The sequence below is a fragment of the Rhinoderma darwinii genome, chromosome 4, assembly GCF_050947455.1.
Source record: "Rhinoderma darwinii isolate aRhiDar2 chromosome 4, aRhiDar2.hap1, whole genome shotgun sequence".
NCBI classification, from domain to species: Eukaryota; Metazoa; Chordata; class Amphibia; order Anura; family Rhinodermatidae; genus Rhinoderma; species Rhinoderma darwinii.
This window is the reverse complement of record NC_134690.1, coordinates 36,274,510-36,287,032: the sequence shown is the minus strand read 5'-3', so window position 1 is coordinate 36,287,032 and position 12,523 is coordinate 36,274,510. Positions and strand designations below refer to the sequence as shown.

General features: G+C 41.1%; 1 protein-coding gene across 5 annotated transcripts in view; it reads left to right on the top strand.

Annotated features, from left to right (window-relative positions):
- LOC142759140 (embryonic protein UVS.2-like) overlaps positions 1-7,585 on the top strand; it is a 30,583-nt gene extending 22,998 nt beyond the window's left edge. For 2 of the 5 annotated variants that reach the window (XM_075861022.1, XM_075861025.1), the window contains 3 exons: positions 6,343-6,387; positions 7,079-7,132; positions 7,274-7,585. In XM_075861022.1, the coding sequence (XP_075717137.1) occupies positions 6,343-6,387; positions 7,079-7,132; positions 7,274-7,350 (176 nt within the window). In that variant the 3' untranslated portion in view covers positions 7,351-7,585. The other 3 variants (XR_012883090.1, XM_075861024.1, XM_075861023.1) reach the window with 3 other exon arrangements.
- Positions 7,586-12,523: the final 4,938 nt, after the last annotated feature.

The following is a 12,523-nucleotide window of genomic DNA, read 5'->3' as shown; positions in this document are numbered from 1 at the left end:
AAGACAAGTCCTGGTCATATACCCTATTTTTTGTGTCACCATATTCTGAGAGCCGTAACGTTTTTTATTTTTCTGTCAAAAAAGCTGTGGGAGGTCTTGTTTTTTGCAAGATGGGATGTAGTTTTTATTGGTACTATTTTGGGGTACATGCGACTTTTTGATCACTTTTTATTCTATATTTTGAGAGGGGTGGTGACCAAAACATACTGATTCTAACATTGTTTTTCATTTATTTTTTTCGGTGTTCATTGTGCGAGAAAAATAACATTATAGTTTGGGTCGTTACGAACGCGGTGATACCAAATATGTGTACTGTGTTTTAACGGTTTCATTATTTTCCTATAATAAAAGACTTATTATAGGAAAAAAAATTTATTTTTTTTACACTTTTGTAAAACATTTTTATTAACTTTTTTTTTACTTTTTACACTTTCTTTTTTGACCTGCAGCTCTGATCGCTGCTAGAATACATTACACTATGTAGGTAGTGTAATGTATTCCAACTGTCAGTGTGACGTCACAGTCTCTCGGACAGTAAGTCTACGAGGACCAGCCAGTGGTTCCCGATGCACATTGTCATAGACACTGTCACCGACAGTGTGCATCGGGAACGACACAGTGACCTCCTGTCACTCTGATTGGTCCTGATAGGCTTCCGTACATGGCAGACACAGAGGCCATTGTTTGGCTTCCGGTCGCCATGCTAGCCATCGGCAAACCTCGCGATTTCATTGTGAGGTCTGCCAATGTGCTAGAAACCCCTAAAATGCGGCGATTGCAATAGATCGCCGCATTTAAGGGGTTAATTGCCGAAATCAGCGGAAATGAACCGCTGATCGGCAACAGTAGAGTGTCAGCTGTCGGGGACAATTGGCCTCCCAGTTCCCGATGCACTTGTCAGAACTCAGGAGCGGGGCAGTGGCTGTATCAGACAGCTGCAGCCCCGCTCTCATACATTCATGTGTTACAATACTGAGCTGTGCGGCCGCACAGCTTAGTATCGAAATACATGAAATAACGGTAGCGAACCGTTTTGGGGTCCACGGTATCGAAACAGTATCGAAGTTTCGATACATCATGCATCCCTATCCAGGACATGTATACTCTTTGTGTATATAGCTCTAAGGCCACTTTCACACCCAGTATTTTGCATTATAAGCCAAAATCAGGAGTTGGTCCAAAACACAGAAGACGTGCAAATATTTCCATTATACTTTTGCTATTCATGTTCCGCTTCTGGGTTTGGCTTATAAATAGTAATGCAAAATACTGACCAAAATCATGCAGTGTGAAAGTGACCTGTCAATCAATCTGCTGAACTCATTCCCTTTATTTCTAGAAAATAATATCAACAGTTTCAGAAACATCAGATTAAACAGTGAGTATATAAGACCCTCCACGGACAGGGATATTCTCTAGTCCAGGACATGTATTCTGTATGTGGTATCAATCTGTTTAACTCATTCCTTCCCTTTTTCCAAGACATTAACATCAAACATTTTCATTAGATAACATCAAAACATCATTAGTGAGTATACGAGACCCTCCCCAGACAGGGGCATCCTCCAGTCCAGGACATGTATTCTGTCTTGTATTATGTATATAGCTATGTCAATGAATCTGTTTAACTCATTCCTTCCCTTTTTTTCTAGACATTATCATCATCAATTTTCATCAGACATTCGCAGCATAACATCAGGACATCATAACATCATTAGTGAGTATACGAGACCCACCCCAGACAGGGGCATCCTCAGGTCCAGGACATGTATTTGTATGTATTTTACATGTCTTTGCTATATATTTATCTATAAGTACCGTAAATCAATCTGTTTAAAGCGGTTGTCTGGGCATGGGGCGGTTTTCCATACTGATGACCCATCCACAGGATAGATCATCAGTATATGATCGGTGGAGACCCGACACCCGGACCCCGCACCAATCAGCTGTTCCGTCTGCCTCTGGGCACCAGATTTTATGCAGTAAATGGTGTCGGAAGCAGAATGCTCCGGTCACAGTATAGCGGCCGTGCTGCAGTACTGCAACCCTGTTCCTATTCACTTGATTAGGAGCAGAGCTGCTGTCTTGAAGAATGGCCGCTATACTGTGACCGGAGCCATCTGCTTCCGGCACGGACATCCGGTGCCCAGAGTCAGCCGAAGCAGCTAATTGGTGCGGGGGTACGGGTGTCGAACCTCAATTAATTATATACAGATGACCTATCCTCCATACATAATCAGTATAAAAAACCGCCATGTGCCCGGACAACCGCTTTAACTTATCTCTTCCCTTTTTTTTTTATAGACACTAACATCAATAATTTTTATGAGACATTGGCAGCATAACATCTTAACATCATTAGTGAGTATAAAAGACCCACCCCAGACAGGGGAATTCTCCAGTCCAGGACATGTATTCTGTCCTTGCATATACTGTATATCTATAAGTCAACCAATCTGTATAACTAATTTCTAAAAATTTTTACTATATATTAACATCAATAATTTTCATTAGACTTGGCCAGCATAACATCAGAACATCAGAAGTGAGTATACGAGACCCCCCGCCCCAGACAGGGACTTTCTGCAGTGCAGGACATGTATTCCGTCTTTGTATTATGTATATAGCTATAACTAAATTAATCAGTTTAAAGGGGTTGTACAGGCACAGGGCGTTTTTTTTTTAATATACTGATAACATATCCACAGGATAGATCATCAGTATATGATTGGTGGGGGTGCAAAACCAAGACCCTGCACCGATCAACTATTCCAGATTCCTCTGGGCTCTAGATGTTATGCAGTGGCAGGTGTCGGAAGCAGATGGCTCCGTAAATTGTATAGCGGCCATGCTGCAGTACTGCTCCTATTCATTTGAATAGGAGAAGATCTGCAGTACTGCAGCATGGCTGCTATTGTTGACTGGAGCCATCAGTACACAGATAAGCAGCAACAAGTTGTAGCATAAAGCAGAGACGTGGTCAGGGATGAATTAAATTTCGGTACACAAATAAGCTGCTACAGTTTGTAGAGAAAGGAACTAGACTACAGGCAGGAACATCAATGGTCTGACACTCAGGAAGGGCAAGGGACAGGTTTATATAGTAAGCCAAAAGAGTGAGACCTAAAAGGCATTAACCCCTATCCGCACCAGGACGTAACTGTCCGTCCTCGCGGGAGGTTACTTCCCGCACGAGGACGTACAGTTACTGAGTTGGTCCCGGTGCACACCGTCGGCGACAGTGTGCACCGGGAACCGGGAGGTTAGCTGTCGCCGACAGCTGACACTCCCCTCTTGCCGGCCAGCGGTCCTTTGCCGCTGATTTAGGCGAATTAACCCCTTAAATTCGGCGATCGGGTGCAATCGCCGAATTTTAGAGGTTTCTAGCATATCGGCAGACCCCCGTCCGAAATCGCGGGGTCTGCCGATAGTTAGTATGGCAAACGGAAGCCAAACAATGGCTTCCGGGTCTGCCATGGACGGAAGCCCATCAGGACCAACCTTCGGCTGGTCCTGATAGGCTTCCTTTCAGAGTGACAGGAAGTCACTGTGTCGTTCCCGATGCACACTGTCGGCGACAGTGTGCATCGGGAACTTGGAAATCAGCTGTCCCCGACAGCTGACACTCTCCAGTGTTGCCGATCAGCGGCTCATCACCGCTGATTTTGGCAATTAACCCGTTACATGCGGGGCTCGATTGCGATCTCCGCATGTAGCGGGTTTGCAGCGCATCAGCAGCCCCCATGCAATCGTGGGGGCTTCTGATGCTTGTGATGGTACCCGGGGGCCAGACAACGGCCCCCAAGTCTGCCATGTATGTCGGCCTATGAGGATCATCCTCTGCTGATCCTCGTAGACCAACTGTCAGAGTGACTGTGACGTCACACTGACAGTTGGAATACATTACACTACCTAGGTAGTGTAATGTATTCTAGCAGCGATCAGTGCTGCAGTGTAAAAAGTAAAAAAAAAAGTTAATTAACAAAAATATAAAGTGTAAAAAAAAGTAAATAAAAATGTTTTATAAAAGTGTAAAAATAAAAGGTTTTGTTTTCCTATAATAAGTCATTTATTATAGGGAAAAAATGAAAACGTTAAAAAAAAGTACACATATTTGGTATCGCCGCGTTCGTAACGACCCAAACTATGAAACTATAATGTTAATTTTTCCGCACTGTGAACGCCGCAAACAAAACGGAAAACTGTCAGCATCGCTATTTTTTGGTCACCACCCCTCCCAAGATATAGAATAAAAAGTGATCAAAAAGTCGCATTTACCCCAAAATGGTACCAATATAAACTACAACCCGTCCCACAAAAAACAAGACCTCCCACAGCTTTTTTGCCGAAAAAATTAAAAAGTTACGGCTCAGAATAGCGTGTCTCAGAAAATAAATTATTTTATAGAAACATAATTTTATTGTGCAAACGCGGCAAAACTTAAAAAAAACTATACACATATGGTATCGGCGTAATCGTACCGACCGGCAGAATAAATGAAAACGTAATTTATTGCGCACGGTGAACGCTGTAATAAATAAAGAATTTAAAGCGCCAAAATCGTTGTTTTTTGGTCACCTTAGCTCTAAAAAAGATGCTGAGGGGCCAAAATGCTCACTATACCCCTAGAAAAATTCCTTGAGGGGTGTAGATTCCAAAATGGGGTCAATTTTGGGGGGTTTCCACTGTTTTGGTCCCTCCGGGGCGTTGCAAACCCGACATTGCACTGAAAACTAATCCAGCAAAATCTGCGCTCCAAAATCCAAAAGGCGCTCCCTCCATTCTGAGCCCTGCTGTGGGTCCAAACATCAGTTTACGACCACATATGGGGTATTGCCGTAATCGGGAGAAATTGCTTTACAAATGTTGGGCGGCTTTTTTTCCTTTATTCCTTGTAAAAATGAAAAAATTCTATGTTTCCACAGAAAAATAGGTGATTTTCATCTTCACAGACTAATTCCACTAAATTCTGCAAAAAAACTGTGGGGTCAATATGCTAACTATACTCCTAGAAAAATGCCTTGAGGGGTGTAGTTTCCAAAATGTGGTCACTTCGGGGGTGGGGGGTTTCGACTGTTTAGGTACCACAAGACCTCCTCAAACCTGACATGGTGCCTAAAATATATTCCTAAAAAAAGGAGGCCCCAAAATCCACTTGGCGCTCCTTTGCTTCTGAGGCCTGTGTTTCAGTCCATTAGGACACTAGGGCCACATGTTGGATATTTCTAAAATCTGCAGAATCTGGGCAATAAATATTGAGTTGCGTTTATCTGGTAAAACCTTCTGTGTTACAGATTTTTTTTTATTACAAATGAATTTTGGCAAAAAAAATGAAATTTGTAAATTTCACCTCTACTTTGCCTTAATTCCTGTGAAACGCCTAAAGGGTTAAAATACTTTCTGAATGTGGTTTTGAATACCTTGAGGGGTGCAGTTTTCAAAATGGGGTGATTTATGGGGACTTTCTAATATATAAGGCCCTCAAAACCACTTCAGAACTGAACTGGTCCCTGAAAAAATAGCCTTTTGAAATTTTATTGAAAGAATGAGAAATTGCTGCTAAAGTTCTAAGCCTCGTAACGTCCTCAAAAAATACAAGGACGTGAAAAAAAATGATGCAAACATAAAGTAGACATATGGGGGATGTTAACTAGTAACTATTTTGTGTGGTATTACGATCTGTTTCACAAGCAAATACATTTAAATATAGAAAAATGCAAATTTTTTACAATTTTTGCTAAAATTTGAAGTTTTTCACAAATAAATATTGAATTTATCGACCACATTTTTTCACTAACATAAAGTACAATATGTCACGAGAAAACATTCTCAGAATCGCTTGGATAGGTAAAAGCATTCCGGAGTTATTACCACATAAAGTGACACATGTCAGATTTGAAAAAATCATCTGTGTCCACAAGGCCAAAACAGGCTGTGTCCTAAAGGGGTTAAAGGAAAGGAATCCAGAGAGGCAAAAGTCAATAAAACCGACACAACAGATTCAGCAGTGGAGCTGTCCAACATCCCCTATAGCTCAATGAGAAGAGCTACTGCCTCGGACACAGGAGTTTTTGGGTTTGAATCCTGATATAGTCTATAGCTATAAGGCCACTTTTACACAGTATCTTTCTTATTATTTTGTATTAGTATTTATAATCCTAAACCAGGAGTAGGTTCAAAACTTGGAAGAGGTGCAAATCTTTCCATTTTACTTTTTCTATTTATTCTGTTTCTAGTTTTAGCTTTAAAAAAACTGAAGCAAAATACTGACCGAAATACTGCTGTGTGAAACTGACAAATGACCTGTCAATTAATCTGCTTAACTCTGTCCCTTCTTTCTAGACAATAACATCAAGTGTCATGGGAAGAAAAACATCGGAATAAAGGGTGAGTATAGGAGACCCCCACCAGACCAGGCCATTCTTGTCCAGGACTTATATTCTGTATGTGTATTATGTGTATATTGTGCATATACCACATGTGTATATACCATAGCTACAGTCAAACAATTTGCTTAACCCATTCCTTTCCTTCTAGACAATAACATCAACAATTTCTATCAGCTATGTGCAGCAAAATATTAGAAAAACATCAGAACATCAGTAGTCAGTATACGAGACTCTCCCCAGTCAGGGACATTTCCCAGTCCAGGACATGTATTCTGTTTGTATATTATGTCCTATAAGGATATAAGGCCACATTCACACAGCAGTTTTTATATATTATTTTGTATCAGTATTTATAAGCAAAAAACAGGAGTTGGTCCAAAACATGAAGTTACAAATCTTTCCATTATACTTTTTATATTTATGTTTTGCTTCTGGTATTGGCTTATAAATACTGGTGGAAAATAATGACCAAAATACTGCCACGTGAAAGTGACCTGTCAATCAATCTGCTTAATTTATTGCCCTTTTTCTAGATAATAACATCTACAGTTTCAGATATGGGCAGTAAAGAATCAGAATGAACAGTAAGTATCTGAGACCCTCCCCAGTCCGGGACAGTTATTCTGGATGTGTATTATGTATATAACTACAGTCAATGTGTTTAACTCATTCCTTCCTCTTTTTTCTAGACATTGCCATCGATAATTTTCATCAGATATGGACACCAGAACATCAATACATCAGTGAGTATGTGTCAACCGTGTGACTGGCATCCTTTCAGAAGTCTTATCTGTGTGCAATAATAATACTAAGCAGCCACCCCCTCGTAAATAGTAGGTGTGTGTGGATGTTCTTCTGGTTATAACGTATGTGTTCTTCTACAGGTCACCATGAAGAACCATCATCACTTTTTAATAGGCGCAATTTGACATCTTATAAAAAAGAAAAACGCAGAAAATAACTTTTTTATCAACAAACATTGAAAAGTCAACGAAGACTTACTGGATCCTCGAAAGGGAAAGAAAGGATTTTATTTGAGGCGGCATATAGGACATCAAACACAAAGCTACGAGACAACATGTAGAGCCCGAACATCAATCATCATCAGCGGCAATACCTTTCCTAAATTTGGCACCTGGATTTAGTTAATTCATTATTATTATTGCGGAAATTTTAAAAAAATATTTTAAAAACTCTGTTCTTCTGTTTTCTCTTTCATCTTTCACTTCATGTGTTTTCTGCTTGATGGGTAAATAAACAGAGTTATGAGGCTGAGGAGAGGGGAGAGTCCGGGAAAGTCATGGAGGAGTTCTGATGATGACCATAATGGTTGTCACTCGGCTTTATAGCCATTCTCTATGGAGGAAATTAATTCCAATCAATGTAAATATCTTTTTTAATATATTCCCCTTTCCTAAGTATCGGTTCACTTGTCGGAATTGTCACGTTGGGTGCGTGGACCCACTAGGCCGTACCGCCTTAACGGTATGGCAGCTGGCCAACAGGACACAGGTCAAAGTCTATAGTTCGTATAGGTGTACCTATGGTAGCTTCAGACAGTAGGAAGATAGGCTCGGATAGGACTTAGGCAGCAGGCAGACACCAGGCGTGGTGTAGCAGGACAGGCATAGTACTCAGCGCAGCATGACTCCAACTCAATACGGCGCTTGAAGCAGGATAACTCGGGATACAGGTAGCAGGAACGGGAACACTTGAAACTGGAAGATACTTAGGAGACCATTTGCAGAGACCATCTAGGGTAACGACAAAAACGCTCAGGCAATGCAGGAAGGGGCAGAGCCCTTCTTATAGTTTAGTGTGCTTATGAGCTAATTTGGTCTTTAATTCAGGCACCCTACGGGACACAGCAGAGCGAAGCGGAAGTGAGCGCTGGCATCTCCTGAGGAGGAGACGGGGACCAGCACTCACTGATCCATGGCTGCTGCCGTCAGGAGGTAAGCAAACCTGGCGTCCTGCGGGGTCATGACAGGAATCAAGGCAAAATTATCTTGTGTATTTATCGCTGGAGATTTTCTAATCTGGAGATCTGTGTTGGACTTTCCCTTGCGGTTACCTGATGATCATGTCTGGTCAGCACAGAGGTGCAACAGGAACGCTGGGGAGCACACTAGACGCGAGGGCTGGAGTGGAATCTCTAAGTATATTACACAGCCTGGTATTTTTTCTAGTTTGAGCCCAAATGCAGAATTTTTTAAATTATGCAAAACCCTTTAAGGAGTCATTCTATCTTACATTCACCCCACATCACATTCTTCCCAGGGATTGTGTTCATTTATATGTATTATAGTCGGATTATATTTTATTAAATCATGAATTGTAAATTTGTATAACATTTCTACTCAAAAGTTTATTTTATTTTATTTTATTTTGTACTTTATAGATTGTGATTGTGTATTTTTTGTATAGGCAATTGTAGGTGTCAGAGGTGTACGTAGGAAGCCCACTAGTGCTTTCATAAATACTCCCAGCCACAGTCATTGCCTCAATACCATTGCCAGCTATATTAATACCTACAAAATTCCAGGCAGGAGGAAAAGCTAGCTACTTCCTGCCACATTAATGTCACCATTGAACTACGCTTCATATTATTAGATGTTTTTCAACTTATTTAAAAGCCTTGTAAAACATCAACGCCATAACAGGGAGTGAAGGCTCGGGATCATCTGACTCATTCTTGGTGGAGAAAATATTTTGCAGGTAACAGAGATTTACCTGTAAAAACCATTTGGACAACACAGAATATGGGACATGTTTACCTAATACCCCACTGACAGGTTTACTGGGATATGTGGGAGAGATCCCTGCTGATGTTATGTGGTAGCTAGCCATTGCTAAAATACTCTATCACACCTGTAAAGTTATTGCTAGGCATTGGCTGCAACTCGTTTCGCCATTGATGGAGAAATTGGTGGATGCTCTGGGCTCTGTGTTGTGACTGTTGGGACCCTGTCCTATCTGAGGATGGGTACACTATCCATGTCCGAAAAACACCGGGGGTGGGGGGGTTGGTGCAATATTAAATTTTCCAGGTTTAGCATTTGTGGTCCTGCCAGCTCTTGGCTACTTCTCCTTTAAGCTTAGATAATACTTGTATTTTTTGTGTGTGCTGATTCCCCTATGACACTGAACTGTGTGGTGTCCTTTTTGGACTGTATTAAAAAAATCTATATTCTTTGTCAGCTGGATCAGAACATTAGACAATGATAAAAAGGAATGTTCGAGTTTCATCAAATATCCGTAGAATAAAAAACATACTTTCTGTATCAACTTCATATTTTTTTACATTTCTGCTTGCCGTCATTCAATAGAAACGTTCATTGCTTACCGCTACTGCAATTAAAATCAAACCTTGAAGGTTCATATTCAATGACGGCAAGAAGAGGTCTTGAAAACTGTGAGGAATTGATACAGAAATTGGGAAATCATTGCTCAACCTACTAAAAACCGCAACACGCAGCTTGTCCTAAGGCTATGTTCACACGGGGTCTTTTGCCGAGTTTTTTGACGCGGAAACCGCGTCGCAAAACTCGGCAGAAACGGCCCGAGAACGCCTCCCATTGATTTCAATGGGAGGCGTCGGCGTCTTTTTCCCGCGAGCAGTAAAACTGCCTCGCGGGAAAAAGAAGCGACATGCCCTATCTTCGGGCGCTTCCGCCTCCGACCTCCCATTGACTTCAATGGGAGGCAGGAGAAAGCGTGTTTTCTGCCCGCGGCGCTCAATGGCCGCGGGCGAAAAACGGCGCGATCATTGCTATTCACACGGAGTATTTTGGGGGAGGAATATCTGCCTCAAAATTCCGTTTGGAGCTTTGAGGCAGATATTCCTCCCCCAAAATACTCCGTGTGAACATAGCCTAACAGCCTCAATATCTGGAGAGAGAGCTTAGAAGGAGAAGTTAAAGAACATGCCCCCTATTGGTGGCTCTCTATTCGCCGTGGACGGCCGTATCTGGTTACAAATCATCATCCATGAGTCCATGACTTCACTATTCTGGTCTAAATAAGATCACTATGAAAAACGACTGCCGGCTTCCGCTTATCTCCAAGGTATTTGCCCGTATCAAGGGGCCTCTATCTTTACTAAGATGGATTAATGAGCTTATAACTTGATCTAAATCAAGGAATGAGATGAGTAGTACGCGGTATTTACCACTCGGGACGGGCATTATGAGGATGTTGTCATGTCTTTGGGCGATGCACTGCCCTCGCCAGATTTCAGCAGTCTGAAAACAACCTCTTCCGGGATGATTTTTAGCAATTTGTTCTGGTCTAACTGGATGACATGCTCATCTATTCTCATATATACTACGGGGATCAGCATATATACTATGAAGAGCAGTATATATACTATGAAGAGCAGCATATATACTATGGGAGCAGCATATATACTATGAAGAGCAGCATATAATACTATGGAAAGCAGCATATATACTATGGAGAGCAGCATATAATACTACGGGAGCAGCATATATACTATGGGGGGCAGCATATATACTATGAAGAGCAGCATATATACAGTACTATGTGAGCAGCATATAAACTATGGAAAGCAGTATATATACTATGAAGAGCAGTATATATACTATGGGAGCAGCATATATACTATGGGAGCAGCATATATACTATGAAGAGCAGCATATAATACTATAGAGAGCAGCATATAATACTATGGAGAGCAGCATATAATACTACGGGAGCAGCATATATACTATGAAGAGCAGCATATATACTATGAAACCTAAAGAGAAAGAGGTCAAGTACATTCAAAATAATGTGTAATAGAAAAACTTTCTTTATTAACAGATAGAAAGACAAACAGTTAAAAATGAGTCATACAGTGTAAAAGGGCGTCAGCCCACACGGAATACATGAAAAGATACTGATGATGGTATTAAATAACAAAGACCCAGGGTTAAATGTTAACAGTGAACAGCTCGATACATGTAGCATAAGTATAAGGGAATAGATCAAGTGATCAAGTAATTCTGATGTCTATAACACCATACACTGGTATTGGTAGTTGTAATCAGTAAATATAGGTTACTATCATGTAGCAGTATAGCTGAGACTGATTGAGGAGCAGTACAACCTGGATCTAAGTGGCCATGTGCATTAGGTAACAAAATGTCACGTACCCGGATTCATGTAGCCGCATGGGGGAGACGCCAAGCCCGACGCGCGTTTCGGCGGATGCCTTCGTCCGGGGGTGGCGTCTTCCCTGCGGGACCCTCCCTTATATCTGAACATGATTAGAGAAAATTAGTATCCGTGTGGGTAATATGGGAGGTTATTTCGGCGACAGGCCGGGGGTAGCAAGATGGCTACTGCCCCACTTCCGGTGAACCGCGTCATCGAGGCGGACGTGCGCGGACGCTGTCTGACAGCGCCGCCCACGTCCAGCCAGGATTGAAGACCCGGCCGAAAGTGAGTGAGCCACTCCCCCACCCCTAGCTAGCGCACACCTCTCTCACCCCGTACCACTGGATAAGAAGCAGGCTTATGAAACAGTTAGAGATAACTGAGATAGATGTATGTAGATATAGATAAGGGGATCGGGAGACGATAAATGTTAGTTTAATACCAAGAATATGACACATATGAATGTAACCTGTGAAGAAGAGAAAAAGCAGAAAAGAAGAGAAGGGAGAAACGGAAGAAACAAAGAAGGAAACCAGAGACAGAAAAAACGCAAGTGTGTGTGAATGTTGACAAGAGGACAGTCCATGTAAACACTTGGATGATACACTGATATGTAAATAAGGGACCGAAAAAAACTAAAAAACTGAATAAATAAATAATTAATGGATTACTAAGTGAAGGAAGTGACAAAATATGTGTAAATAAAGAAATAACAAACCCATACCATTTCATTGTATGTATGTATGTGATGAATATGCAAATGTATGAAGTACTGTATGTGAAAATTCTATATATATATAAATAAATAAATAAATAGTCAAACATGTTCATAATTATGAATACATCAAAAATAAATAAAGATTATATATATGTATAAATGTATCCATATACTGTTGTGTAAAAGAGAAAACATAATGTATATAAATAAATAAAGAAGCAAAAAAAGAGCATAATTAATATATGTATTGGGTTTG